General features: G+C 39.5%; 1 protein-coding gene across 7 annotated transcripts in view; it reads left to right on the top strand.

Moving 5' to 3' along the window:
• The first annotated feature begins 638 nt into the window (after positions 1–638).
• The window catches only part of LOC101174811 (sodium channel protein type 8 subunit alpha), a 53,613-nt gene continuing 32,850 nt past the window's right edge, over positions 639–21,401 (top strand). For 3 of the 7 annotated variants that reach the window (XM_023954702.1, XM_020701430.2, XM_011494582.3), the window contains exons 1-6: positions 640–785; positions 2,860–3,197; positions 15,950–16,068; positions 17,142–17,231; positions 17,312–17,440; positions 19,918–20,009. In XM_023954702.1, the coding sequence (XP_023810470.1) occupies positions 2,916–3,197; positions 15,950–16,068; positions 17,142–17,231; positions 17,312–17,440; positions 19,918–20,009 (712 nt within the window). In that variant the 5' untranslated portion in view covers positions 640–785; positions 2,860–2,915. Of the gene's footprint in view, positions 786–2,859; positions 3,198–15,949; positions 16,069–17,141; positions 17,232–17,311; positions 17,441–19,562; positions 19,655–19,917; positions 20,010–21,401 lie in introns of all 7 variants that reach the window. The other 4 variants (XM_020701431.2, XM_020701429.2, XM_023954701.1 and 1 more) reach the window with 3 other exon arrangements.

Below are 21,401 nucleotides of genomic sequence, written 5' to 3'. Positions count from 1 at the left end.
AATACTAAATATGTTAGGTCATAGTGGTTTCATTTTGATCCAATTTAGGTTTTTTTCCCAGAGTTAAAATAAACTAATGAAATGTAACTAGTTGGGTTAAAAACAACCTAAGTGAGGTTATTTTTAACTCCTGCGTTTTTAGTGTGTTAAAAAAGAACAAGAAAACATACATGCATTTAATTCATTTTTTGCAAGAAGTTATGGACAAAACACACACGGAAACTTTATTTTCTTACTTTTATAACAAAAGAGCACTTTCAGAGACTTTGAATAGCCTATAGTGCAAAAAGGTTTTTCAGGATGACTTAAAAGAATATAGAATTGCAATGGTTGACAAAGTATATTTTTTATTTTGTATATCATAAAAACTTTAAAGCATTAGAGAGTAAAATATTATGTATAAACGAGAAGCTGGACGGTAAACCACAGCAAATACTGTTGGTTTTCACAAGTTTCTATGAGTTAACATGGCCTGCGCGTTTCCAGAATGAAACGTTAGGCTCCAGTTGCAGTTCCAGCAGCAGCGGAGACCACACCATCATGAAAGGTGAACGGCGCCGTTTCTGCTTACGCTGCTGCGGTCTCTGTCCGCGCTGGAGACTGGAGGCATTTACAGACACTCCCTAACAATTTGCTGAGAGTCATCAATTATGCAGGGCAGCGGCACGCACTGGGAAGGAAGATAGCAGCAACAATATGGCGACAGCCGCAGTTACTCTCCACTCTTTGCAGCACTCTCTGCAGATCCGCGACAGCTGCCGGGATTTCTGTTAATGCGGGACAAAGTGAGTAGACTCTCTGTTCTGTGCTTTGTGGGCTATTTTCGCGGGTGGGAAGGATCTCAGTCGCACTTTGTCGACTGACTGCATCCCAGTGCCGCAGAGCGGCGGTTCCTCTCAGCATCCTCTCCTCCAGCATCCGCGGAGGGCTCCTTGCCAGTTCATGACCATAAGCTGCGCGCAGGACATCAGGAGGAGGTAGAAAATCTGCACCTTTAGACGCAGGAAACCGAATTTTGGACGCGACGCAGCGGAAAATAGTGAGGGAGGGGGTGCAGCGGCTATTTCATTTTTTGGGGAGTTGGCCTGCAGCTGGAATGGAATGACAATTGTGTGAATGGGAAACATGCGCATGTGGGGACGCTGAAGGGACACCGCGCCAAACTTCTGCGCGCACATGGATAACGCAGAGAAAAACCCGAGCCGCTGGTTTCCAAGCGTTAGGATTTTGTAACTGGCATAGTTTTAACACCCCCACAGTCATCCTCTGTGCACCCCCCCCCCCCCTCAGACTGGCTGTTTCATGAAGAGGTAGGTGCGTTTTTAGTTTGACTCTCCTCAGGAGACCGCGGAAGGCGTTTCTGCTCTGATCCTGCAAACATTCTTTGAATATTTTCATTTGATTGTTGTCGCTGCTTCGCAGAGGTGCGGTTCAACCCCCCCCCCCCCCTTTCTCTTAAAATCGGTTGACTTTCTAAATTCTAAATAAATCCAGGTCTTTCTGTGACTCAACTCCTGGGGGGCGCTATCAGGGCACAGTTGTGAGGATTCAGCTGATCCAGGACTTAGAGCCTTTCGTAGCAATAAACCACACTGCAGTATTTTAGGCTCTGGCCCTACAGAACAGCGGCGCGCCCGGGTAGAGAGCAAAGCTCTTCACTGGATGGAGCACAGATAAACCTGTCAACGGAATAAAACACAGGAGGAACCTCTCCAAGGAAAAGAAGGCTTCATTTGACAGAGCTCCAGCTGGAGAATCGAAACCCATTCACATTGCCGGGATGGTTTCATAGAGGCTAACCGCTGATGCACAGCCAGTTTCATGTGAAACGATATACAGCAGGCAAAAGTGAGCGCCGCTGCGGAGGATGAACTTCAGCAGTACTCCACATGATTACGGTTTCCTGTAGGCTACACATCTTTTATGCCGACTCCTGCGTGTGCGTAAAGCCCACAGGGAGCTGGCTGATCTTCAGAGGGCAGGAGAACGCAGCGCGGCTGCGGTTCGTGCGCAAACGGGACGCAGCTGTCCACCTTTCCTCTGCAGAAGGGCCCCGCGCCCCGCGCCCTGGTCACAGGGCTTCAAAGTTCCACTTCATTCATCATTTCTTGAAGTGGATTGAAGGGAGCCCAGCGTTGCGGGGTAAATGCGTCTGACAGGAGGTACTTGAGGGTAAAACCATCAGGAATTTTCTGATCGGTGATCGGGATCTGATTGATGTCGTTTAAGCTCCGTTACAAAGTGAAAATGGAGCCTTGAGCCGCAAAAACTCCACTTCCTCCACCGTTCCAGCCTTTCAGGCAGGTGTGCGTCTGTTTGATTCACCTTGACGGATCAATTGATGGTGAAAGGAGAATTGGAGGGTGCGTGGCTCATACCGGGAGGACGGGGGGGTTATACCTCTCTCGGCCCATGCATTCTCTGACTCTTTTATTTTTCTTTTCTATATTTTTTTGTTAAAGATAGGCAATATAATTAATTACCTCAACATCGCCCCACGTGCATAAACTACATTTAAATACTTTTAGTAAATTCAAAACTCTGTGAATCTTTCTTGAGGTTAAGGTGTTAGCCTCCTCTTTTCGAACTGAACACAAATGTCTTTATTTTCTTTGTCATTATTATTAATTCTGTACAACAATGAACAGCAATTCTGTGACTCTCAGCAAAAACATTCAACTGAAACTAAAAGACATAGTAGCAGTGAAGCATTCTCGAACTTCCTGTTTGCAGAACATTGAGAAACTGAACCGTGAGTTTCCAAATAAAAACATTTAGTATTTCATTTGACACATTGCAGTAGATAAGTTAGAGGTCTTTTCCTCATGTAACCAGTCTGCCTCCCTCTCTTTTCCTCAGAGCTGGTTGTCAGGAATTGAAAACAAATAAAAAGGAAATAGCTGCAGGATGAAAACATGGCCGCACCCCTTTTTGCACCCCCAGGACCTGACAGCTTCAAGTATTTCACCCCGGAGTCACTTGCCAACATCGAGAAGCGCATCAAGGAAGAGAAGAACAAGAAGCCTCCCAAACCCAGATCGGACAGTAGTCACCGTGACACGTCTGATGACAATGAGCCCCACCCCAACAGTGACCTGGAGGCTGGGAGGAGCCTGCCCTTCATCTACGGCGACATTCCTAGAGGAATGGTGGCCACACCACTGGAGGATTTGGACCCATTCTATCAGAACAAGAAAGTGAGTTCCCACACTGCAGAGCCATTTTCATTGACACACCACCAGGCTGACAGACCGTCAGTCTTCTTCCATGCGGGTGTCATGTCAAAGCGCCTCCACTGCAAAACAAAAACCTTTCCAATGGTTTGATTCAGAACAGAACACTATGTTTTGAGATGGGGCTATTCTGCAGGTAAAAATGACCTTGAATCCTTTCTCAGCTTTACATGCTCCTCCTTTAGCAGCATTTGAGGCTGTTCCTGCATTATGCACTGGACTGCATCACTGCTGTTTTACTGTGGCGTGCAGTTCTGGGTGAGTACGTGTCCCCGTGGCGAGTTAATGTACAGTGAGGTACAGGATCAGAGTAGGGCGGACAAAGTGTCTGAAAAAAATGGACATTACCTTGATTGTAGCTGAAGGAGAACCTTACTCTCATCTGATTGTGTCTATAAAGTTTGACTTATACATTTGACAGTAAACCAGATATTCAATAATACGAATTTTGCCAAAAATGAAGGCAAATATTAGGTAGAGAAGAGCTGCCCTTCCTCTAACTCTGCAGCTCTAAAAGCAGAGCAAAGAGTTAAATCAGTCAAAGGCAGGATGGGATGGGATGGAAGTGCAGGAATAAACTTCAGTACCCTTCAGCTGAATGCAGGTGTGGAGAAAGAAGCCTGTCTCCTTTATGGTGGCAGTGATAATGTGAAAGAGAATCTGTGGCCTCTGAAACAAGAAGGCCAGTCAGCAAGACTGGCAATCTCAGCAGGCTGCTCTCCCTTGTAGGTGGTGGTGGTGGTGGTGGTGGTGGTGGGGGGTGGGGGGGGGTAGAAAGTGCATGTGCCTTTTGTCATCTATTGATCCACAGCCATAGTTCAGTGGTTTCTACAGGAAGGGTTACATTATTTTTTTGTTTTTTTTCAGCTACTGAAGCGGCCGAACTCTAGTTACAGCAAAAAACTGAATGTTATTTCAAATTGGTAATTAAGTTAGTAAGTAAATCTTTATTTATAAAGCGCTTTTCTCAGAGCACGACTCACAAAGTGCTTAACAATAATAAAATGATATAAAATCAGAAAAAAGAACACAGAATGGCACAGGTGGTCTAAAGCAGGTCATTTTAAATAAAAAAGCTGCTTGCTTTTGGTTACAGACAAGAGTTATAAGTGGATGTTTGTCATTTTAGTGTGAAAAAATGAGTTTTAACTTGTATAAATGTTACTGAAGTTTAATTTCAGTTTTAGTGCAAACCCATATGCTTTGTAATTTGTTAAGGGAACTTCATACAATGAGTATTTCATAATACAATGTTCTGTGGAAAACCTTAATCAAACTACAACCTGCATCTGTTATTGCGTTTTATCTGTTATCATTTGTTGCTTTTAAGCTCTTATACACACCAAATACACACCCACCACATTTCCGCCAAACTTAAGGCCGTGTCACACAGCCACTACGAACATTTTGCACATTTTCCACGTATCAAATTTTGGTCTTTCGTGATACATGCCTTATGTACATAATTCATGAGTGTTGCATCTGTCATTCGTGGATGTATGCAGACGTCCGTCGAGGGTTTGGCCGACGGGTCTTTATATGAATTCGATTTTGAGCTGTTTAACATTTTTGGTAGGTTGAGAGTTACACAGTTTATGTGCAGTTTATGCATATTTTACGTAGTTTATACACAATTATTACATACATCTTACACAATTGTGTGTGATTTTTGTGAGATGCATACGCAAATTCCATTCCATGGATGTCTAACGGACTTTTCATACACGTACCACCGATGTACAGCTTTTATATCACATATACGACACACATATCACGTTCAAAGTGTATAATTGATGCACGAATGATTAATGAATTGCACATGAACCACGCACGGTTCATGTTCTACGTTGATTTACCTGTTCTTTGCGTGGTTCATTCATGGTTTTCATGTGGTTCCTTTGTGACACATCTGTGAATATTTCACGCAAAGACAACAACTTTCTCACTTTTTCTACGCATATTTACGTCTGACCAATTTTCACCCGTGCAATATGCACAAAATGTACGTAGTGACTGCGTAACACGGCCTTTACCTTAATGTAGCACCTTCATGAATGCAAAACACATGGCCTTTCTTTAGAGCTATGGCAATAAATCACATCATTTTCCCCTTTCTGGGATCAAAGTGCTGTTACCGTTCTTCATATTATATATCTGATAACTTTAGGTCACATTTTAAACAATAACTTTGGAGAAAAGGGCTACACAAGTAATTCCAGCTGATTTAGGTGTGCACATTAGAATGCTTTCTCCCTTCACATGAACTGTTATCAAGTCCCTTCATAATTGTATTTTGTGGTGAAATAATTATTTCAATTGCTGGATTTCTAATTTAGCTGAAGGGTTTTCCTGGAGCTTGATCAAACTCACATTACTGACATGTTGGCAGCCACAGGCCTTTTTCCATCCAGCCTGTGATTTGTTTTATCCACTCATACAGCTGTTGTATACGTCCCACTGAAAGCAGTGCTTCTCAGTATTCCTGTTTGCTGTTCATTCCTCCTGAAGGCCGAGCGTCTCCTCTGCGATGGCCGTCCAATCGTTTGCTGTATGTCAATGAGTGAGTCTAAGTTTGCGTATCTATGGGTCCCTATCAGCTGCAGGAAACCTGATCACAGCACTCATGCATAAAGGAGATGAGGAGAGGGCAGTGTTGAGGAGTAGAAATGCAGACTTGAAGTTCTTTTTTTCCGCTGTGATGACTGGCTGGGCTTTTCAAATGTCTGATGTGTTTAAGCAATTCTAAAGCTGCTGTAGTCACACAGGAGAAGGGAAAGATGGAGTGTTTTTACTTTTTGCTGCACAACGGCATAAATGCAGTCATGTGGGGAAAACAAGTACACCCTCTTTCAGTTCCTTTGCACTTTATATTAAAAAAACAATCTGCCAATTCTGAGGATTTTCCAAGCTAAAACCATCAGCACATCAGATGTTACAACGTCACCGTGGATGGCGATAAAGATATTAGCTAAAATGTCAAGAACCTGTGCGATATAAAGCGTTCTATCTGAGCGTTAAAAAGAAGGACTGCATTGCTTAGAAGGTTAAGATTTGATCGTATTTGTTATGCATGAATCTCTGAATGTTGCCCCACAGGGTTCAGCTCATTTTTGGAGCCGTTACTCTCTTGCTTAAACTGACTGCAGCTGTTTTCGGGAATGCATCACTTCTCATTGTAAAACGCTTTGTCACGTTATAGAACCATTCTGTTCAAATCAGTCAGGATTGTTAGAGTCTAGACTTTTGTGACAGAAAGACATTTCTAAGCACTTTAAAATACATTTAGTGCTTTAAGCTACAAACACAGTAACATCCTCATCCCTTGTTTTTTGCTGGAACAATAAAAGAGCTCTCACTGACGCTTAAACATGAAACATGAATGAAAAGAAAGGTAGAAGATCTGGCCTTTGATAGCAAAGCGTACGAGTGGTTTGTCATCAGAGGTCCAATCGAGTTAAATGCTTGAAGCAGTAAAATCTTTGCAAAAGTTGCTTTCATAAATTGTTTTACTGTTTAAACGACCTCCTGGAATCTAAGATGTAGTGACAGCAAAACAATCCCAGATCATCCTCTCTCCATCTCTGTGCATCATTGTTTTATTTTGTTTTTTTTATGTTTGGGACAAAGCTTTCCTCGTGGATGTTGTTTTTCTAAAAAGATTCCTGCTAATGTCCCGTGAAGATCTCAGATTTGACTCTGCTGCTCTAATTTTTGCTGCTATGTTTCCAGAATAAGAAATTGCTCCTACATTTGTCAGCCCTTCAGATTTAAAATGTTCTATCGGCTTACCTAAGAATCACAAAGTAAAAGAAAGAGTGTGCCTTTTTCAAGTTCTACTCTTGCATTTCAGTTTTTTTTGTCAAATACTTGAAATAATGCTGTGAGGCGATTTGATGTGCTGCTGTTTGTTTTGGACTAATTCATGTTTATGCTCTATAAGGAGCTTGCAGTTTTTATATATCTAATTTTTACTCAGTGTTCTTAATCTGCATCTTAGTGTATTTTAAAATACACAAAATATAGCCTTTTAACAACACAAAGACTTATTTGTCTCCACAAGTTTGGTTTCAAAGATTGTTAGAGCAGTGTACAGCAAACCTGTTATTTCTGCACAATCCTGTTCCCCCCAGCAGCCACAAGTGGGCGCACAGGAGTGCTCACTGCAACACTTTTTGAGACTGGGTATGAAAGCCATTACATTATGTCCTACTGGCTCCCTCTCTGAGTGCATCTCCGTCCATTACTCTGCTTTTTCCTCTCCCTTCCGCTGCCGCGTATCTGGCGGCCTTCCTTCAGCGTGTAGTAAATTAGAAAAAGGGCCAGGCTTTAGTGCTCTGAGTCCTGAGTCTCTGATGACACAGCATCCTTCTGTGCTGGGCTGAGGGAAAAAGCGATGGGCGGGGGCCTGAGTGTGCTGTCACTGCTTTTCAGGCTGGCAGAGAATAAAGGCAGTGAGCACAGGGGACTTTTTTTTGCAGTGAACCACGTCAATAAAGAAATGTGGTGAGCTTTGTAATATCTCTGCAATATAATATATAAGTATATACATGTAATATATCTCCATCTGCCAGGTTTTTTTTCTTATAGGACGTAACTTATGTGTTAAGTTTATGGTACATTTTTGTGTGAACTTATAGGCTATAAGTCACTTCAACCAAACATCCTTGAGCCTCCTAATTATTGACATATGTCCAGATAGAATTTATTCTAGAGTTGTTGCTGTGCTCATCTTTGGCATCGCGTAAAAGAGCCAAAATGTGAATACTTCAAACACTCAATAGGCTTAAAGTATAATAGAATAAAGTGCATTCATAGGTCCTATTAATAAAACAATCATAATTTAATATGACAAAGGGTTTTATTTACTCGAGATGCTACAGTAGGAAACAAAGAAAATTATTTGTTTAGTTAATGGATTTCTTTCTTTGTACAGAGATGTAAAGCTGAACTTCATTTGGCTCTTTTTAGTAGCACAAAGGTTATGTTATTGTTTGTTAAGTCCCATCAGATCATATTTTGATCTATTTTCAAAGTGTTCCCAGTGGTCTTTTGATTAGGATGCTACTGCTTTAGCCTAAATCAAAATACCCGTGTCATTTTCTAGGACATAGTTTCTGTGGAGCGGCAGGAGTTTAGTAGAAATTCACCTCCAACTTGTGGCACGGTGGTATTTCCCATGATCCCTTTGTTTACACTCTCTAGTCCTAGCTTAATGCCCCCCCGTAACCCCAACCCAACGTTAGCGGTTCAACAAAAATGGTGATCAGAGCTATCCAGCTGTACACTTCTGATCCAGACTTCAGCTCAGACGAGGAAAACGTGCAGTACATGGATGATCAGAATGGAGCGGAGAAGCAAGCTTGTGGCTCCGCCCATTGCAGTTTCTACGGTGCTACTCAGAGCTTTTTCACATTACATTTTTTCATCTGCTCCTGATTCACTATGATTTGAATTAAATAAATACTCAGAAACACAGTTTTCATCTTAAATTTGTTTATATATGTCCTCTATTATGAGACAAGAACATTTATCAAAAACACAATAGTCATTGGAGTGGGTCTTTAAAATGGACTAGAAGCAGCATCTGCTGCTTCTAACATGTGCGGAAAATACTTTTCAAGTCACATGACCATGTAGAAGTGACGGTATTCAAAATAAAGCAGGAGGTTAAGCTTGAGCCGGTTATATGGATACAAACAGGTATGTACGGTCATTTTCACAGCACATTTTCTTTTCTTAATCTTTTATATAAAACCTTCACACACCCCCTCTAGAATATTATGCCGGCCCCAACGTGGTTCATTTTTTACTTCTCCCTACTTATACCTAGTGGGCTTCTAGCTGACTTCTGTAAGTCTTGTCCTCCACGGCTTTATTTTTATTATTTTCTGTCTTTACTGCACGCCTTTTTCTTCTGCTGTCTACTCATCTATCTGGGCTTTGGCTCTGCTCTCGCTGCAGCTCTGCATGGCTCCTCCACAGTCTCCTCCTCTCCTGCTGGATTTTCGTCGTCCTTTACCTCTGCAAGTCTCTCTCGGTCCCCTTGTTCCTTCATCTCACCTCCTCATTCAGTCACACAAACACACATTTGTGTCTGTGCAGCTGCATTTCTGCATCCGGATTCCTAAATGGCTTTCTTTTTATTAAAACGTTTTTGAAGCTTTGCAATAAAACCAAATGTAGCCAATGTTTGAAGGACAGTAAAGCCAAACCTTAATCACTTTGTTTGGTGAATATAATTATTCCTTATATGTTTAGTCAAATCAGGGATAAGAAGGAAACATTTATTCCATTTTTTCCTGTTTCGTAGAATATATCTAAGGGGTTTATTAGTCTCTCCTTGATCTTTTTTATTTTGAAATGTAGAAAACCTTTATTTTCATGTTTAGCCCAACAATAAAACCCAAACATTAATATAAGGGCGCACATAGTACGGTTGAGCAAAGATAACCAACGTATTAATAATGTTTAAAATTACATTTAGATTTTTTTTATTTTAGTTTGATTTGATTTGAAATGGTTTATTTCAAGCAATCAATTAAGAATACAAAAAAACATTACAATCATCAGTTATACATTCATACAATGACGTATAAAATTTAGGATAATTAAACATAAAATTAAATTATGCTTGAAAGGGAGTGGAAGGAAGCGAATTATATAATCCCACCCTTGTTCTACCGGAACCATTTTATTACATGATTTATCATTATCCGGTTCATAACTTTTATCAGACAGGATTAAGAATTATTAGGTATCAATAAAGCACATGACAAAGATTAATTACTTAAATTATTATGTAAAACTATTTTAGAATTTAACATGCCAAATGCATGAAAATAAAATATATGCAGATGATGTTACTTATAAAAGTCATGTATATGATTAATTAAATACTATATCAGTTAAATAGACATAACACTGTTTCAGAAATCTTCATAGCAAAAATTGATCAAGTATCAAAAATTAAAAATATGTGCAAATTATGTTTCATTAGGAAAAATCAACTGGAGCAAGTGAAGTAATATAATTAAAAATCAGTCAATTAAACCATCTTCGATAATTGATTAAGCCGTATTTTATTATTATAATAAGGTAATGCTATGAAATGCAATAAAAAAGGGTCCATAATCTGTCCAATGTCCAAGGTTGGTTTTCCTTCTTCTGCTGATTAACAGCCGTTCTTCTGGGTTTAAACAGAGTTTATAGTTCTCTTCGCTGTTATGTCTGCAGACATTAGATTCAGGTCCACATCCTAATTCACAAATTTTAACCATAAAACAAAAGTAAGTTCAGTCAAAAAGATCATTTGGACTAAACACTTGCACCCCTGCCTTGTTATAAAATACTATTTAACTTATTATGAAGTAACAGTTAATTAAATAATTTTATCACATTATTTTGTATTAATCATACACTTAGTGCTTTTGTTTATATATCTGAGATCATTAGCTAAAGTTGACAAGATGGAAAAAAAAAACCTGTCTGACTTTTTGATAGCATTAAATATTTTACCTAAAGAATCTGAACAATAGATTTCTTTTAACCTGCACAAGTAATAAATTCACACATACTAAATGCTCACACTTTGTAAATTCACACACTTGATGCATTCACACACACGGTACATTGTTTTCCTCACATACATTCACACAGACGGTACATAAAAGACATGGTACATTCACAAACATTCACACACATGGTAAATTCACACATGTGGTTAATTACCCTAATACATATTGTACATTCAAACATATGGTAAATTTAAAATCATGGTACATTCAAACAAATTCATGGATATTGTAAATTAACACAGATTGTAAATTAAAAAATATCGTATATTCAAACTCATTTACGGACATGGTAAATTCACACGTTACATTCATACACATGGTAAACTAACACACAAGGTATATATACACACGTTAAATTCACCCACATTCACACACGGTAAATTCACACAAATGTTAAACTCACACAAACGTTTATGTTGTGCTTCAACGCACATGTGAAAGAGAATAAAAACATTAACATTACCTTTTTTAACTCAATTATGTCTGCAAACGGCTGAGCTCCATCTTTGGCTGGGATTATTGTTGGGAAACTGAGAAACTTTATTAGCCATGTCTGCCGGTCAGAAAAAAGCACACAATTAATCTTTCGTTTTGCTTTCCAAGCCTGATCCACGACTTTCTGACCTAATCTTACGATTTGTAATGTGTAAAAATAGCTAATTACAGCAAAACTGCAATGAGAAAAATGACTCATTTGGGATTTGAAAGGTTCAATGAGTTATTGATAATTGATTAATGTAGCTGATTGTCAATCAAGGAAATTACCTGACATTGTCTTCTTGTACTGTAATCATGCCACCAAGCCGCCAAGGTTTCATCAGCAGCTCTTTATTTTTACTTTTCTGGCTGACTCATATCATTTAGAAACTAAAGCCTCTCTCTGTCTGAATTTGGCCCTTTGCTCTAAACCCTTGTGCTATCCTAGGCACTTTACCATTGGGAGTTGGGTCATCTAGACCCACTAGACAGTGCTCTGAACCTTTTTTCTTCAATGATTTGTGATCTTCACTGGTGTCCATGGAATTACATGAAATCTTTCCACCTTTATCCACCTTTGTCATGGTAGGGAGAACACATCAATGGTCATCTTGACCCCATAGGATAGCACAAGGGATAACTATACATTTTCAGAATATATACATAGACATACAAGAGACCTAATTTTTAGCTTTGATCACAAATGCAAAAGTATTTCTGATGTGTCTGATAAATTAGATTATCCTAACACATTTTTTGGTGTAAATCTAGGTTCCGTTTGTTCAATTTTTCATTTTGATTTTTTGCTACAAAATGTTAGTATCAGGTTAATGGTGATTCAGATGGTTAGTTTGTTGTTTAAGGTAAAAGGCTTCGCCTGGACTCAATGCTGCATCTTTAGCCTCCTTTCCACTGAGCGGTCCGGTCCGGTCCGGTCCGGTAAGGTCCAGCTAATTCTGCTGAGTGTTTCCACTCAGTTAAGCCTCGCTTCTACTAAGCGGCTGGTTTTCACGGTGCATGCGTGGTGTAAATGCGTCATTGTAGTGCTTTGCTTTTTGGTGCTTTACTTCTGCTGGGCCTTGTTGTTGTTTGCAGGGATTTTCAATATAGGCTTGTGACCAAAAGAGTAAACAGGAAACCGTAAAAACGTTGGAAACCTTGGCTTAAATGAGTGCTACATTGGCGCTGTCTGATGTCCTCATCACTTTCTGCCTATCAAGAGGTGGCTACAGGGGCTCAGCCCCAAACGTTCCGTTCCACTTTTCAATGGACCTACAACTGATGAGGGTACGGTTGGGTATTGTTTAATGAGTTCATTTGACAATGGAAATGCTCAAAATACCGGACTAGACCAGAACGTACCGGACCACTCAGTACAAACGAGGCTTATGAACAGTTTCAATGACAGTTTTACTTTCGATCTTTGGAAAAAAACTTAGGCAGCATTTTCAGTTCTCTCCTGTAACCTCAAGTGTTTGTGTCAGGCATTTAAAGAATATTAACACCCATAAACTTAAGGTGATATTTATTTTATGTGCCATTTGGTTCTGGGTTGCAATCGCACTGCTCTGGACTGGAAGCAAGGCTTGGTCTTAGAGTCTGCTTTCATCAGCAGGTCATCCAGCTAATAACCTCTGCCAAATCCTCTGTAATGGAGAGAAACCAAAAGACAGAGTTATTAATGATAGAGAGGAGGTGATGCTGACACTACAAGCTGCGCCCGTGTCTCCTGAGGGCCCCATCAGAGGGCTGTACTGACAGACGCTGACATTGAGTTGGAATGACCAGCAGGGAGCTGCAGACAGGGTTTCTGCTGCTGCTGAAACCCAGACTTCCTGTACAATTTGCCTCCTAGCCTGTAAACTTTGAAGTAACGTTTGTGCTTCAGAGTAAACTAAATATTGCACAAGTAATTGATGAAATCTCTATTTTTCTGAGGCCATATTTAAAACGGTTGTGATGCTGGACACTGACTGAATGGGGCTTAAAGATGCATCGAGTTTTAACAAAAAGTCCTTTCGGTACTCATTCATTCAGTAAAAGTTGTCAGCTCCCTTCATGGTTCTGACTGATTCTGCTTTGGGATGACGTTTCTTGACACAAGCCTCTGCATTTACCTGGACTTGGGAATGGCACACCATACCCCAGGATTTTGCTCCCTTGCGTTACGCAATCAGTATAATTGTGGAACAGATTTTCTGTGGGCATTCTGGCTTCTTCTGAATGCGATAATGAATCTAATGTGAATGTGAGTGTGGGTCTATGTCTGATGGAGAAGCAAACTGTCCAGGGTGTCCCCTCCTTCACTAGAGAGGGGAGGCTCCAGCATCGGTTTGAACAAGAATAGGCAGGTTTAAACACTTGTGACAGAATATTCACTGTTGTGTAGTTTATGCCTGTTGTTGTGTTGGGTGGCAGCCATGTTGACTCTGACAATCAATTGTTTATAAAACAGTTTTTTTCCTTTTTGAAATGATTGCTAAATACAATAACCTTTAGTAAACTCATGGTATCAAACTCTTTAATATGAATAAACCTTTTTGCTACGATAAGCAGCGCTGCACCAGATCAGCATCATGTTTGACAGACAACACATACAGTCAGTGTAAACTCAGTCAGTTATAATCCAATTGAGAATATAAATGTAGACCATGATCAGATCAGGAAAATGAATTGTCTTCTCATCCTGCTTTAAATGGTTTGAAACATTTGGAAAGAACAACTCTGTGTGCACTCCAAATGAAGGTGTTGATAGATGGGCATTCTCTTAACCAGCCCCACTGTGCTCGGTGCTGGTTCTAACAAGCTGCTGTCAGGTTTACGTGGGTCTGGATTTAGGAGTTTAGGACATCAAACTGTTTTCTCACCATGGGGTTCCAGTGCAACGAAGGCTTTGTGTGGATTTACCAGTTGATGAAACAATAGCACATTTTAAATGACAAAAATGTGTTTTAACCATATTCACATTTTAGGTTTTTTTATTAAACAATGATAGCACTTTAAAAAAGTATCAATTCATATATGTAAACTAACAGAAATTTTTTTTTTTTTTTTCCTAGCAATAATTTGAAAATGTTATATAGCAAAATGTAACTGATAAGATCAGGTCATTATGCAGCTTTTTAAGAACTAAGCCATAGTGATGTCAGTACAGAAAAGCTCCTGCACAGTTTGGTATGTTTAGGTCCAATGGGACATTTTAGACTTCATTTATAGCCATTAGCTCTATGCACTGGCAAGCAAATCAGTATGTAGTTTGTCTGTAAACTAACCCGCTGAGATGTTGATTGCTTTCTTTTTACCTTATAAACTAAAATTAAGAAAGTCCTCTCTTTAATGAAAGGAATTTATCTGGATTTCTCTTTTTGAATCTCAAAGAATGCTAAGGTGGTACAAAGTCTTGGGTTGTTTCAGAATTTCCTCACTACTCCTTAAAGACCTGCTCCAAGGAAAACATCGTTTTGGGTGTTTTTAACAAGTCCTTTTTTCATTTTTCTCATGGAGGACATATATAAGGAAAATTAAGATCAAATCTCTTTATTTCTTTATTCAAATCTAAGTGAATCAGGAGCAATCGGCATGCCCCGCTCCATTCTGATGCATCCACATGCAGACAAATAGATCCATGAACGTCTTTGTTTTCCTCAGATCCAAACTGTACAGCTGTATACCTCCAATAGCGCTCGCCATTTCTGTTAATGTTAGGTTGGCGGTGTGAGGGGTTGTAAGCTAGCGGGAGGGAGTGTAAACACATGGATGATGGGAAAATGCGGTTTTGTCTGCGCCAATAGTTCTGCCCATGACTCAAAGGTGAATTTCCCATGAACTCCTGCTGCTCTACAGAAACTAGAAAAAAAACACAGGTTTTTAGATTTTGGCTAAATAATCAGAATTAAAAGACCACTTTGACGGATTTAAAGACAATTGCAAAGTAAATGTTTCTCATCTAATGTAGCTAAGCAATAGCAGGTACTGGTGCATATTTCTCTTAACACAAACTGATAGCCCTGCTGTCACTGGCGTCCAAAATGCAGCATGCCTCAATAGGATGTTTTGCTAATATTCTCCAACAATTCATTTTGACTTCAACTTTCTTTTTCTAACAATTTGTTCAAACAAACACTGAGCCAACATAAATGCACAGAAGCAGACTCTCCACTTGACTCAGTGCTGGTTAGGAACAGGGTGGGGTTGTTGAGAGCCCTGAGTCAGCACATCTGCTCTGATCGATGACAGCATTTGTGGTTCTTTCCAGTAAAGCTTTAAACTTGGGACTAAGACTCCTCTGGTCATGGAGAAGAGGAAGCTTTCTATGTGCTTTTATTATAGAAAGAAGTATACCGCTGGCTTTTTGGTGACTGCTCACAAAAGACTGTCAGAAGTAAACAGTGGGATTTCTGTTTCTTCAGTCTATAATCACCCCTCTATATGTAAATGTATTATGTTTTTTTTTTACTATATTGTATCTTATGAAGCAAACTTTTGATTGTATAAACTCACTTTAATACTAGAATCATTCATCTTTAAGTGAGCACTCTTCAAGCGTCCTTGTTCGAATGCATTTCACGTCTTTGTGGATCTTCAGAGCTCCTTGCAGCACAATGCTAACGTTAGCACCATGTGACAATTTTCCTAACTGTCTCTGTGTTTCTTCTCCCCCCACAGACATTTATAGTTCTAAACAAAGGAAAAACAATCTTCCGCTTCAGCGCAACGCCCTCCTTGTACATCATAAGCCCTTTTAACCTATTCAGGAGAATAGCTATAAAGATTTTGATACATTCATATCCTTTCAAGCAGTCATTTGTGTTTTTTGTAAACATATATTATGTTGACACTTCAGAGAAAGCAATTGTTTGTTCGTTGTCTATGTGGCGGCTACATTTAGTCCACTGGAAATGTTGGGGCTTGTTGTCCAGAAAGTTTAGAAACGTAACAGCGGCTCACTTACATGTAAAACTATGTGAATTGATCAGAATAAGCAACTTCTTTAAGCAGGTTTCATTTATAAAAATGAAAAAAGAACCTTGTTCTCTTAGGTTGTTTACTGATTATCAAAGATAAGATTCTCTCCTAAAAGGATTTGCAGAATTTTCAAAACTTAAGAATTTATTAAGGAAAGGTTTACTGATATTTTGGGGATTTTTGTCATACTTATGTAATATGTAATTAATATTACTATTAGCTTAAAATGTTGTAACTTTGTATTATTAATAATCAAAATGTGTTTTACTATTTGAATTCCCCCCTTTTTTAGATCAGACGTCTCTGTTGAAATGTTTCGTAAAGATATTTTTTGTTGACACTGACTCAGTGGTGTGTAAGATGTAAAAAAACAAAAATACTAGACGGCAGTGATGTGAAAAATTAACTAGTTGGACAAATTGGAAAAAAGAAATAAAAGAACTTTGAATAGAATAGCAAAGATTGTAAAATGACAAAATTTAACCACAAGGAGATGAAGACACACAATATTAATCATTAGAAACGACTAAACCGAACATACTGGATTTAGAAACGTTAGTAGACAAAAAGATATAAACATAGAAGAAATGGAGAATTTAACAGTTAGTTAAGCCTCTGTATGTTTTTTGAAAAACAAAACTTCAAAAAAAGGTAATGCACTACGATTACTAGATTTGTATACATTTCATTTGTACGTTAAGACATGTAGGGTATTTCGGACAGTGATTGTGTCTTATGTATGTATTATTTGGGGCTTTTGGGCATGTCCACACAACGTAAAGAGAAAAAATAAAAAACAATCATTTTTTAAATTTGTCCCTGATGATAGTTTTAGTTCCTGGAGTATGATGTGTCCCAATGCCTGAACTTTCCTTAACTGATCTGCCTTCACATTATTCAGCATGATCATCATGTGTACCATTTTGACCAACTGTATATTCATGACATTTAGTGATCCACCAGAATGGTCCAAACAAGTGGAGTAAGTACACATCCACACAACCTTACAGCATCTTTACCTGCATCCAGTACAGCTCTTTACTCATTGCTGTCTTCTTTAAGATATACCTTCACAGGTATCTACACATTTGAGTCCCTCACAAAAATTGTTGCCAGAGGATTTGCTATTGATGACTTCACCTTTCTAAGAGACCCATGGAACTGGCTTGACTTCATGGTCATTTCAATGGCGTAAGTACCAACATTTTCTAAAGATCACATCCAAAGATTTTAGATTACCGTTGTATCAGCAGTGACAGACTCCAGGCTTCTAGGACCTACCTCCATGCCTTGTCTACTGGTAATTACCCGGATCAGGTCTGTTTTCTTAATAAGAAGCTACAACCGCAGGTTAGCTGGAAAACATGGAGGACACTGGTCCTTAAGGGCTGGAGTTTGACAAGTATGATCTGTACAGTGTAGGAAGTAAGTATTTGATCTCTTGCTGATTTAACAGGGTTGCCTACTTAAAAATAAACTGGCAGTCTGTCATCCTAATGGTCAGATCATTTGAACAGTGAGAGATAGAAAATCAAGAAATCCACTTGAATGAATTGATATACATGTAAATGCATTTCATTGAAGGAAACCAAGTGTTTGATCCCCTAGAAACCATTAGGAGTTCTGCTTCTCATAGACCAGTTAGACTCCCTTAATCAATCTGTCACCTGAGTTGAAGACACCTGTTTGAACTGATCACCTGCAGAAAAGACACCTGTCCACAGGATCAGTCCATCAGACTCCAAACTCTCCAACACGGGAAAGAATAAAGAGCTTTCTGTGGATTTAAGGGAGAAGGTTGTGGACCTGCACAAGACCGGAATGGACTACAAACCCATAAGCAAGAAGCTGGGGGTTAAGGTGACAACTGTTGCTGCAACATCACCATCAATCCACCTTTAGGTCTGGGGCTCCAAAGCAGATCTGACCTGCTGAGGCTTCCATGATCATGAGGACAGAGAGAAATCTGCCTATAACAACACGGCAGGACTTAATAATAATAATAATAATAATAATGGATTAGATTTATCTGCGCTTTTCCAGACGCTCAAAGCGCTTACATTGTGTCCATTATTCATTCACTCCTCATTCATAAACTACGGTTGTAGCCACAGCTGCCCTGGGGCAGACTGACAGAGGCGTGGCTGCCATTTCGCGCCTACGGCCCCTCTGACCATCACCGGGAGCATTCATCCACATTCACACACCAGTGGAGCCACACTGGAGGCAAGGAGGGTGAAGTGTCTTGCCCAAGGACACAACAACATTTTGGCTGCTGGGAGCGGGGAATCGAACTGCCAACTCTTCAATCATTGGACTACCCGCTCAACCACCTGAGCCACTGTCGCCCCTAATTGATGATCTCAAAGCAGCTGGAATCACAGCGCCAAGAAAATCATTGGCACACTTTGTGCTGAAATGGTTTAGGAATGACTGAAGAAGAAGCAGATCACGATCATGGAGTGGTCCACCCAATCTCTCGACCGCAATCCTATAGAAAACCTATGGAGGGAGCTGAAGCTCAGTGTTGCCAAGCAACAGCCACCAAATCTAAAGAAGAGTCGGCCAAAATTCCTCCTGATATGTGCAGAAATCTTCTCATGAACTGCAAGAAACACCTGACCGCTCTGATGCTAAAAGGGGTTTTGAAAGGTCTTTCAAATACTTATTTACAGACATGAAATGCAAATAAATGTACAGGTATATCAATTCTTTAAAGTTGATTTCTAGATTTTCCATCTGTCACTGTTCAAACGAACAGAGCATTAAGATGACAGACTGTCAGGTTTTTTTAAGAGGTTAAACCTACAAAATCAACAAGAGATCAAATACTTATTTCCTCCGCTGTATGAAGAAACAATGAATCAAAGTAAAAGCAAAAATCAAAGCTGTTTGCTATCAAAAAGTAAAGGCAGACCTTTAAAACATGTGATAACTCTGTAGTTTAAATACGTACAATATGGTGTTTGGTGGATCCAGGTGCAGGTGACCTCAAAATCAGCCTTATGGTCTTTAATTGACAAGGCCAGTTTTTACATTAAGAAGCTATCAGTGTGAAATGAAGTGACAGACACATTTCTGTCTGTAGAAACTGATGTGTATGTCTGGAAAGCGTCATAGAACTTTAATTTTTTAATTCAGGTAATGTTAATAATGTATGTTAATCTGTATGGATTTTTACCAAATCAATGTCTCTTGACCTTCTGTTTATATTGCTACATTGTAATAATGCTCAATGTAAAGAATCCATCTGTGTTCCTTTTTCCTTTGATAAGGATAACTGTTAAGTATCTTTGTGTGATCCACCTTGCAGGTATGTAACAGAGTTTGTAAACCTAGGCAATGTGTCAGCTCTGCGTACATTCAGAGTTCTGAGAGCTTTGAAAACAATTTCAGTAATCCCAGGTAAGAACAGGTGTCTGTGTCTGCAGACGGGCGGTCGGCGGGGTTGATGTTAGCTGTGGTTTTGTTTCTGTTCCTCTTCTTTCCCACTTCTCTCTTCCTCTCACTGGTCCAGCAGGTGTTTTTTCTCCTACGTGGTGTTGTCCCCCTTCTGGTCTTCTTTAGTGGTGCTGGTGTTGTGCTCTTGTGCTACTAAACGTGTGTTGTTTTTGTGTGTGTTGTGTGTCATGGAGTTCTGTTCTGTGTGTCACCCTACCTTGTTACAGATATGTAACTGAGTTTGTGGACCTTGGGAATGTTTCGGCGCTGAGAACATTCAGGGTTCTCCGAGCATTGAAAACTATTTCTGTCATTCCAGGTGAGACTCCCATTTAAACACTAAGGCTGAGTTTACAGACGCTTCTGGACTGAAGCTGCCTTGATTTGTTTGTTATTTTATCTAGAAGGCTGCTTTTCTGACCAATTTTCTTTGAACTTTGCTGAATGATAATCAAAAATGGTAGCCACCCATTTTTGATTAGCTTAGCAGGCTTTAACAGTTTCATATGGGGTCACTCATCCTGCATGCACAGCTGGATTTTTGCTTCTGCACGTTAAGGTAGCCAATACAGCAGATGTTCCTCTGTACATGTTCAACCCCCAGTGAAACAGACCACAGACACATTTTTAGACATTTAACAAGCAGCTGTTTTCAAATATAAATAAGCCACTTCCAACTGAAAAACCCAGATTTACCAAAACACCAGAAAACACACGAAAAGGAAGCATAAGAATAAAAAAAAAACAAAGGGGTAACTAAGAGATATATCATTTTAAATCCAGTGAACTTATGTCAAAAATATCAACAACAATTGAAAAAGAGAAAGATTTACCGCATCTAGTTGAGTTGGTATGGATCTCGAGCCTAATTTCTACTGAGCAGTCCGGTCCGATCCGGTCTGGACCGTCACGGCGTATGCAGGGTCAAGCTGACAACAGCAACAATGGAGGTCATCCAGCAGCTCATTTTTGTCCGCTTGGCTTTTGGTTCTTTGTATCTACGAAGCATTTAATGTTGTTTGGGAGAAAATTGCGGACGGCGAGGAATACAGCTGCGCTCTTGGCGCTTTCTTTTTATCCAAATGACCTTCAGCCAATCAACGGGTTTCAACAGTAGCTCCGCCCTTACAGGTCCATTCCATTTTTCTATGGACATACAACCAACACGTGGCCAAAAATGTGATGGTTCAGTCCGGCTTAACGGGTCCATTTTATAATGGAAAAGCTCAAAATACGTTCCGGACCGCTCAGTGGAAAAGAGGCTTTTTTAGTTTGATCTTTACCAATTTTTATTGCAAAAATAATCACAAATCAGTAAATATACAGATCAAAAAGGACCAAGTTGAAATAATTTTCTTCTAAAATGTATGGCTGAAATGATTTATGTCAACAGTTGAGAGAAATAGTCAAATTGGCTTCATTGCTTTTAAATTCAAAACATTTATCATGAAACGTTCATAAACTGAGTACAAATGAAGTTATCCAGCAGGATAAACCAGCCGGAATTCTTGAGTGAAAGTAGTACGACATAAGGTGTGATGTCTTTTAAAGTAAAGTTAACACTTTTATAGTTTTTGTAAAGGGCTGCCATCATTTCCTTCAGCCTTGGCGTTTAAATGACCTGCATGCCAATTCTCACTGATTCCCAAACTCTCTGCTCATTGGCCAGATATCCTCCTCTCCTCTTTTTCTCTTTTTAAGTTCTGACTGT

The sequence above is a fragment of the Oryzias latipes genome, chromosome 5, assembly GCF_002234675.1.
Source record: "Oryzias latipes chromosome 5, ASM223467v1".
Taxonomy (NCBI): Eukaryota; Metazoa; Chordata; class Actinopteri; order Beloniformes; family Adrianichthyidae; genus Oryzias; species Oryzias latipes.
The sequence above is the reverse complement of the archived record's forward strand: the minus strand, read 5'-3'. Positions and strand labels throughout refer to the sequence as shown.